The 9,738-nt window shown below is 34.7% G+C and overlaps 1 protein-coding gene across 1 annotated transcript in view; it reads right to left on the minus strand.

The window, feature by feature from the left end:
• Positions 1 to 1,097: 1,097 nt before the first annotated feature.
• The window catches only part of LOC106465400 (probable 28S ribosomal protein S6, mitochondrial), an 18,863-nt gene continuing 10,222 nt past the window's right edge, over positions 1,098 to 9,738 (minus strand). Inside the window, exon 3 of the mRNA XM_013925627.2 lies at positions 1,098 to 4,203. Within this exon, the coding sequence (XP_013781081.1) occupies positions 3,954 to 4,203 (250 nt within the window). The 3' untranslated portion in view covers positions 1,098 to 3,953. The remainder of the gene's footprint in view (positions 4,204 to 9,738) is intronic.

Consider the following 9,738-nt stretch of genomic DNA (forward strand, 5'->3'; position numbering starts at 1 on the left):
GATTTAAAAAAGTTATCTTAATGATTGTGAAGTTCTTAATTTTTCAGTATTACATTAAGGAAATTATGGCTGACAGTATCAAGTACTAGTATACTTGTATTATTGTAATATATCTTATTTAATAAACTTTTGAACTTAAAAATAAAGATATGTTGACTGGTCTTGTACAAATTTGTTAGTTCTGGGCAATATGTAATATTTATTGGTTTCTTCTCTCATATTCAAATAATAATACATAAAAAAAATTCAACGCTGTTTTTCTTTCGAAATTCTAAAAGTTAACTGTGAAACCACATATTTCTTGGTTAGACGTAGGTATTAACTCTGAAAATGAAGTACCTAATGTTATTGTTTTTTTCCACAAAACTACACAAGGGCTATCTAGTTATAGTAATCCTTAATTTAGAGCAGATAGACTAGAGGAAGGCAGCAAGTCAATAGCACCCACCACCAACACTTGAGCTATTCTTGTCTGGCCAAACATTGGGATTTGACCATCATTATTATAGTACACCAATGGACAAAAGTATGGAGGACATTTTTACCACACCGGGATGCGAACATTGAGCCTTCTGATTCACAGTCATGGCATACAAACCACTAGGCCACATCTGGCCCATAAAACTATATGAATAGTTTGTTAAATCTCATGTATTATTTATATGTCGTTCATTTACACAATACCTCTTCTTACTTTGCTGGTTTAAAATATTCTCCTTAGATAGAAAGAATTGAATTAAGCAATTTTATAATTTCAATTTTTTTAAAGTTTTAATATACATAATATTCCAACAACATATTAATTTTGTCTCTCAAAAAAATATCAATTTTATTTTTACATATGAAACAGCAAATTTAATTTTTCAGAATATTTTTAAAACATCACAAACATAGCACTGCTGAGATTAAATGAAAAATTAGTGATAGGTGGTAATTTTAAATGAACTAAACTTCATAGGAAACATGAAATTGTAAAATGATCAAGCCCTCTGTGAGCAGTTTATCATGGTATTACAAGCTACATTAAAGTACGAGCAGAGTTCACTTGAAGGAGCACTTACTATACAAATGGAATATAAAATATAATAACAATAAAGTATTGTAAAGTTAATTAAAAGATTATTTTATTTGACTTGAACAAAATGTTTCTTTATATTTTAGTAACTTATGGGTCACAACAAACAAGGGTTTGTATATGTGCAAAGGTGACCAGATTAGCATGGAAAAAAGATCTATTATAAAGATTTAAGAAGGAAAACAAATAGCCTGATGACTGGTGGCTTTTTACTAAAAAATACATGTATTACCAAAAAACATAACTCCTCTGATTACACATTTAAAGAAAGTTAAATTATATAGTAGTAACTTTTCATATATTTTCAGCCTTGACTTTTATATATTTAAAATGTAGTTTTTTTTTATAGAAGTACTAATTACTGATAAAGTATTACAGTTAAAAAATTTGTCAAACTACTTCATTAACAATCAGTTTACAAAACAATTACAAATAAAAAACATAAAACTTGTGTATAAGATCTAGGAAACAACTTTTATGTTGTTCTAAGTAACTGATCTATTTGCTTAAGATAACAATGAACCTGATGATAGATCACTGAACAAGTGTATGCCAGTTTTTATTCAAGCCTAAGGAGAACTTTACTCATTTAAAGCTAAATACAAAAAAAATATTTGTTTTCATCCCCTTTTGCCCCCACTTTGGCAAATGTGCATCATATTTTTTTTTCTATTCAATCCACAATCTAATCCATCCTTTTGTAGAATAAAAATGTTGGCAGGTTTGAATAAACACACAGTAATTTTATGCCAAATATTAAGCTAAGTATAGAAAGGTGAGATTGAAATCTACAAATAAATGCCTCCTGCATGTACCAATGTTTTGGAACAAAAAACAATATTTTTTTAGTTGGTCTAATACAATCCCATGCCAAGTTGTTACTTGAGCAGTGTATATGGATTACTGATTATGCAAAAATGAATGAAAAAAAACAAACCTTTTCATCCATACTGAAATCAATTACTTGACAATGATACAAAATTAGTGAACTTTTTTTATTTTTGCATTGAAACAGTTATTGATGAATAAGGCCTAGTTGTCCCAACTCCTTCTATTCCATTTCAATAATCCAACATTAAATTGGATTTAGTACCTACTGAATTGTATTTAACCTTGTTAATCATTTATTTTCCATGAACTACCAAATTTATGTAATTCTAGTAACTTTGTCTCACTTTTTTTGTATTTCCTTTTTATCTCATTCTTTCTATATGAGAAAATAAAAACATCTCTCCAGTACACTATTGTTGTTTACATTTCAAATAAACTTCAAATTAAAGCTTGAGTACCTTCGATCTTTTGTCAGAATGGACTTGTTAAGCCTGTGTTTGCTAGTTTTTTTTTAGAGCAAAACCACGTTGGGCTATCTACTGTGTCCGCCACAGGGAATCAAACCCTAGATTTTAGTATTGAAAGTCAGTAGGCTTACTGCTATTCCATCGGTGGGGATGTACTTGTTAAACCCATTTTGAGTGATCATGTAGTAAGCTATAGCAATGTGAAGCAAAATTGGTGTTCAACTTGCAAGATGACATTATGTTCTTGTGTTTATGAATACTCTAATCAGTAAACCAGAAATAAAGTTCCTTCATATATCATCAGCATCAACAAACTCAATGTTTCCCAAAAATAGTTGGCAAAGGTCAAATGAGTAAATTTCCAAACTGGCAAAAATTGGTACCCATCATGTAAATACTAGGATAACTTAAGCATTTGCTATTCAGAAAATTAATATTTATTGACAAAAGAACTTGATGACTGATTAACTAATTTGTTGGAAAAATGCCATGTTTTTAAACTATCTAATAATCTTTTATAGCTAACTATATAGTTTACTAAGATACCATGATTTAACATTGAAATATTTTCTACAATGGTGATTCAATCGTCTTTAAATACAGCAAAATTGACATTTCCTGTATGCATAACAGTGGTTTGTTTTATATATACCAATAACAATTTGAAAGATACAAGAAACAGGTTACTTCATGCATGCAATGAGATAGAGCAAAAAAGGTATATCATGTTCAGAGTGAATGAACAGGTTATTGAATAAGTACAATAGTACAAAACATTTAACTTAGAATTCTTTTATGATTATCGTAATGGTGATCAAACTATTTTTTTTACCAGTAATATAGTAATGTAAAACAAACAATCTAGAATTTCACTTATATGGATAATTTTGTTTTATTTGACATATATATTTGCTTTCAAAATTAATTTCCATGACTAATTTCAATTTCTTTGATTTTCCAAGTTTTTGGGAACACCCCACATACATGCAAGTTACAAGAATTTCTGTCAAGAAGTTTGAAAACTAATTTCTTGCTTGCATTTTCAATTTTCCTTTTTTTGATGAAAAATGAAATTAAAACCAACAAAAATAAAATACTATAGAACTGTCCAGTCTTTATAAATTCTGCTATAAACATGTCTTCAAAAGCAAAAATGATATAAAAGTACAATAACAAAGTTACAAGAGTTCCAGAGAAGTACCAATATATTTAGTTGAAATCCCAAAAACTCTTGAATTTACAAACTCTTAAAATCCTGAATTCTGCTAAATTTCATAAAACAAATTTTCATTAGGTTTTGACCTCAAATTCAAGTTTGAGAACAGATGTTAAAATTCTCTCTGAACATTTTTGAATTGTAAAAATCTACTTGCACAGGTCAAAGTTCAAGTAATAGTTTCTAGTTCATCCAAAACATTTCAAAGTTCTTCCTCATAGGTTTACACAACAAACATTTTAATTTACAGAATTACCTATATTCACAAACAAAAATACTTTTATTCAAGGCTAAGTTCACTGCCTACTGCTATTTCCATGGAAAGTGCCAAACTAATAATAATAATAACAATAGTATTACTGTTTTAAATATATTCGTTAGAAAGATTTTTATATCCCTTCTTAAATATTTTCTTACGATCCTGTTTCAACAACACTTCAACACTTTTTCTGTAAGCAGGTGGTTGTAACTCTTCTTCAAGGGTACATTCCTCAGGGAAGTTAACGGGTTCTACTTTTGATATTGATGGCCTTAAAATGTCAATGTCTCTTAAAAAAGAATCATGCAAGTTTGTCAGTGTGTTGGTAGGAGCATCAAACTTGAAGAGAAAGTAACTGAAAATACAGAAATAATTATCTTTACATGGAAATGACAGTTATACATTAAAAAAATACAGAGAACAGAAATTTTAAATTATTAAACTCATGAAAGTATGTTACTTTAAGTTACATACAAACCAAGTAACTTGTAGTATTTAATATTTGGCCAAAAATGTAATTAATGGTGAGGCTACCCAACTGATCAAATAATGCATTTTAATCTTCATGAAAAAGAATGTAAGACAAATATATATAATTAGTTATGCTCATTACCAGGTTGATTTTTAGTTTTGCTGCAATTAAATAGCTTGCTTTGATCAGAAGTTAATGTTAACTCTAATAAATACATTACTGTGAGAAACCCATTGTAATTCTATTTCTCTAGCAGTAATAATTAAAGAAATGTTTTGCCTTTAAACCTGAGAAACATAAAATGTCAAATATTGTAGAAAAATGGTGTAGAAAATTCCTATATATGTAATTTAAAATTAAATTGAGAAATTATTATTATTTTTTTTATAATAACACAAACCAGTATTATTTGTTTGTTTTAGAATTTCATGAAAAGTTATACTATATGCATATATCCATTCCCAATTTTTAGCCGGTAATCTAGATAGAAAGTAGCTAGTCAACAGCAGACTGACAACTCTTGTCTGATCAAACAGCGGGATTTGACCACCACTCCTATTACAATACATTAGCCCAAAGTGTCTGTGTATGTGTTGTTTTTCTGACAATAGCCATGAGCAAAATATCTGAAGGTGAGTATAAAATACAATTTCAATTAAGAAAAATGTTAACTTCCAATACAATCACTCACCTCCATACACAGATAGCTTGAATTCTATGTTGAGATGGTTGAGGGACTGGTGCAATGATTACCTAGATGAGCTTCCTTTCAAAAGCATCTAAAGGAAGCCCATGGGCCTGACACCCAATGGCAGGGGCTCCATACGGGCCCATCCATGGGAGACTGCATATCATCTTGGATATAATCTTTGCCCGTGTTTAGGAATAGAAGAGGTGAAAGGTATGAATTGTGTTGCAAAGATGGGTGGAATAGGTACATGACTATCCAAGTACTCACACACAAGCTGTTGGACAGTCAATATATGTAGTGAGGTTGGGTCTTATTCATTGTTTTCATTGTGCACACATCCAGCTGTGGGAAAAGGACACTTGTAATAAGTATCTATGCACAGTTCTTCTACCATCAGGCACTACAGGCCCCATGCCAGTTGTGTGAGAAAGGCACCATACTGGACATAATTAATGTGGATAGTTATATAACCACTACTTGAGAATCAGACTCTAAGAGTTCTTTGTCTGATGTGGGAGTAGGGTGTGTGAACAATACATCACAATTGTATATTTAATAATATCTACTTTGCCAGCAGATACTGAATGTTTGTGCTATTGCAGGAGTGTGAAATATGATAAATAGAGACATATATAAGAGATCAGTATAGTGATATGTGTCCAAGTTCCACTTGAAGATTGTGATGTATCAATAAGAATTGGGGTGATTTGCTCTGCACTCTGGAAATACCCCTGTCCCACTTATCACCATAGAGGGGCCCCTTGTTCTAGCCCCAGTTGTTAGGTCCCAATCAGTGAGGATTCTCCATGGTCCACCACCCCACTGGCTGGGAGCTGGTAAGTGGCAACGATCTCCCATAATCAACTCAAAGAGGGAGGGAGGAGAATCCTCAAAGGGGATACCTGAAGAAAGTGCCTGGATCTCTGTCAGGCACTTGCTGGTAAAACCTTTTACTGGTAACAGTGTAATGGGGGACTGAAAACCCCTATTTATAAAAGCTAGCAACTCAACTCTGGTGCTGGCTTTTTCCATGATAATCCATGAAATGGTTACAGTCTAGATTGGACTAGAATGTTGTATGGTATTACCATGAGTAAAACTCTAATGGTCTTACAGAACCTTCCATCTAACAGTGAGCACTGATTGAGCCAGAGTGGATAGTATTAGTGCTTTCCATTATCCCAGTTTGATGCAGATTTTGGGTATGTATACCTTGAGAGACAGCACTAACAGCCAAATGGGATCTGAAATGAGAAGAAAGGTGAGGAAGGAATATGTAAATAATGAATCTCAACTGTTAAAGCCTTAGGGTTGATTGAAGAATGGCAGTTGGTGGAAGTCTGTATACTTCTGAAAATGAGACAACCAGATGGTAAAGATAGTGGGCAATGAACATGTGTGGGGTTGTCCACATGCCAACCCAGAGAATGATAGCAAGCTGCCAAAGAATGCATCAGGTGACAAGTCTGGTAAGAGGAACTCAAAATAGTCTACTATTCATCCCAAAGAAGAGTAAACAACCTGTATGAGTTGGAAGGTCCATCCAGTAAGGGTGGAAGGAGAAATGTCTCCTCTAGTAGAGGAAGTGTCCAAAGGAATAAAAATATGGTGTCGGGAACCCCTAAAAGAGGAAGTACGGGAGAGATAACAACAAACAGGCCAAACAGAGTCTTTCTGGGTCAGAACGTCCATAGATATGGGAGACAGAGGAAAAGGAAATGGGAGAAAATGTGTGCCTCAGTTTTAGGCAAGAAAAAATATTCAGAATAAAGAAGAACATACAAGTGATGGAAAAGAGTTCAGGAGTGATGGAAAAGAGTTCAGGAGGAATCGATGACATAGATGTCAGAAGGATGAAAAACCATATACAAACCAGAGACAGAAATAAGTTTGAGAGAAAGGTGATATAGAGAGCAAGTGGCAAGTGATTCAAAAGAGTCAAGAGTGATGGCATGAAGAATAACATTGAAGTCCCAGTTGGGAAATGAAGTGGAAATAGAGGATTTGTGCAGGAGGAAAGAGTGGAAGGGAGTGGTAAGGACAGAGCAGGAAAAAAAGCATTGCAAAATCAGGAAAGGCAGAATATAGTAGACAGAGCAGCCTGATACTCTGCAATAGTAGAAACAGAAAAGTTGCAGTCAAACAGCCAAATAAAGAAAGAGGTAAGGTGATGTAAGGTAGGCCAGCCAGGAAGGAAATAATGGAGGGGAGACCAACAACGATAAGCCCTCCTTTTATCGTTAGTACACTAAAGCGGTGAAAACATGATGGGAGTGGGAGGAAAAGAAGGGGATGACACGCCATAATGGAAAAAGAGATGTGCAAGGTTGTACAAGAAAGGAGGAAGTGGAAGAGAGGGGTTGGTTAAGAGGAGATGTAGAAGAGGAAACCAAGGTTGGATGGATCAGTAGGGAGCAAACAACAGAACACAGCATTGAATGTCCTGAATCAGAGCTAGAAAAGGTGGAGAGGAGAATAGGCATAGATAAAGAGATGACACAAGTCCTGACTGAGAGCATCTACAATCAGGGATCTTGGTGAGGAATAAGAGACCAGAATAAGGGCAGTTTGCAATTGAGAGATGAGGCAAACACATATATTTGAGGGAAAAGGGACATTCCATGGGTAAGACATGATCCCACCATAAAAGATGATCCACAATGATGGACATGAGACATAGCAGGCAATCAGTTTCAGGAATGGGTGCCCTTTGACAGTTTATGTGAGACACTACTATGAAATTGTCTGAGTGTATCAGGACTAAATTATCAAATGGGGAGAAAATGGGAGGAAGTGCTATAAACATCAAGTAGTTCCAAAATGTTGACATGGAGAGAACTCTCTTCTGAGATCCAAGTGTCAGAAGTGAGCGAGTCATTCAGAGATGCCCCCACCCAAAGAGAGATGAGTCAGGGAATAGGTGTAGGTCAGGTTTGGGAGAAGACAGGGAAATGCCACTGGTGGTGTTCAAGCAGTCCAACTACCAGATTAGATCCTTCAGGAGATAGAAAAGAAGGAGGACCTATGAAGACAGTGGATCCTTGGACAGGTTCTACTGGTTGCATAGGGCCCACTGTAGGGGGCATATATGAGAATGATCAAATGGAATGAGAGGTTCCAGAGAAGCCATAATCCCCAAAAGAAGACAGAACCTCCCACACACATATGGAGAAGGAGAGGCACAGACTTTGGCAACTAGATTCTTGATGTTTTGTAACAAGAGAGAAAAAGGTTGGGATGACTGATGTTAGAATTAAATAGCACCCCAAGGTGAATAAGATATTGGAATGGGGTTAGGAATGAATTGGAAATCTTTTACAACATCCCTAGCAATCAGCCTTGTGACGAAGAATGAAGATTTGATCTGAAGATTCCTCCTGGTTATGGGAGAGGAGAAGTCAGTCATCCATATAGAAGTGGAACCATAGTCACAAAAAGCATAGATGATGACCAAAAGCCTGCATAATGCGACTGAAAATAAATGAGGCTAATGAAATGTGAATGGAAGAGTACAGAGCTGATAGACATGTTCCCCATGAACAAACCTAAGGTAATTTTTATCAGGCAGGGGCTATCAGACCATGGAGAACTGCATCCAACACATCTATCTTAGTCCTCCATAGGCCTGGTTGTAAAGACCAGTAGAGAGAAAAGAAATTCCTTAACCAAAAAACAATTGATGGTGAAGAGATTGATGATCAGGCACCAGTCTCCAGTCTTTTTTGGGGACAACAAAGATGCAAGAATAATAACCTGGAGAAGAGTATTGAACTCGCTCTATAGTTTGCTTCTACAACATGTATGAAACTGTCCCATCCAAATGTTAGAGGTAGGTTGGATCTGAGGAGTGATGGAAGATTAGGAGTTGGGAGAAAAAAAGAGGGAAAAAAATTGAAGGGTTAGACCATCTGTCTGCAACAAAATGAGCCAACAAGTGAGCAAGCTGGGACAGATAGGCTCCTACTGGGCCTGAACCAACTGGATGATCACTGGCAGGAGGGACATTGGGTGGAAGGTCAGGATAACTGAGTGAAAAGGAAGGGTGGGTGAGGTTGGGGGAAAGATGTAGAGGAGTGAGATTGGAACAAACATGAGACTAATGAAGAAATAGAAGATTGTTGGTGGGCAATTCCAGCTCATTGTCAGATATAAATAACTGTTTAGTGTATGTAGTATTATTAATTTATTTATTTTGTGTTTGTAATTCATTGATGTGGAGGCTATGGAGATTTCTAGAAGCTCTAAGTGATAGACGTATAAAGAGCTGCAACCCGACAAGCGGAAACAGAGAAAAAAGTAAAGTCATGTGAAAGAGAAGTTTGGTCAGAGAAAAGTCAAAAAATGTAAAGTTAACCATCGTGGGAGTGAATGGCCTAGAGGTTGATATGTTAGAGTGAGATTAACAGTTTTAAAGAGATAAGGAAAATAATCTATCTCATCAAATGGTGTTCTAAACTAATTAAACCCACCTGTGTGGACTTTGAAAAAAGGCAGATGATTATTGGAAGTTCAAGATACAACTGTGGTAACTCACACAACAGCGTAAGTGAATTATACACAGATACTATTGCAATAAAAATAGTTCAGCTTGTCAATTGAATTCTAAAGCAACTACGAGGACTTTTGGCAAAAATAAAAAACTGTATAGTGTTTAAAATACAACTATGATCTCCATAGTGTGAAGAATTTTTTGTAAACATGTTCAACTTGTTTCAAATATATATATA

Source organism: Limulus polyphemus, unplaced genomic scaffold (genome assembly GCF_000517525.1).
Source record: "Limulus polyphemus unplaced genomic scaffold, Limulus_polyphemus-2.1.2 Scaffold67, whole genome shotgun sequence".
NCBI lineage: Eukaryota > Metazoa > Arthropoda > Merostomata > Xiphosura > Limulidae > Limulus > Limulus polyphemus.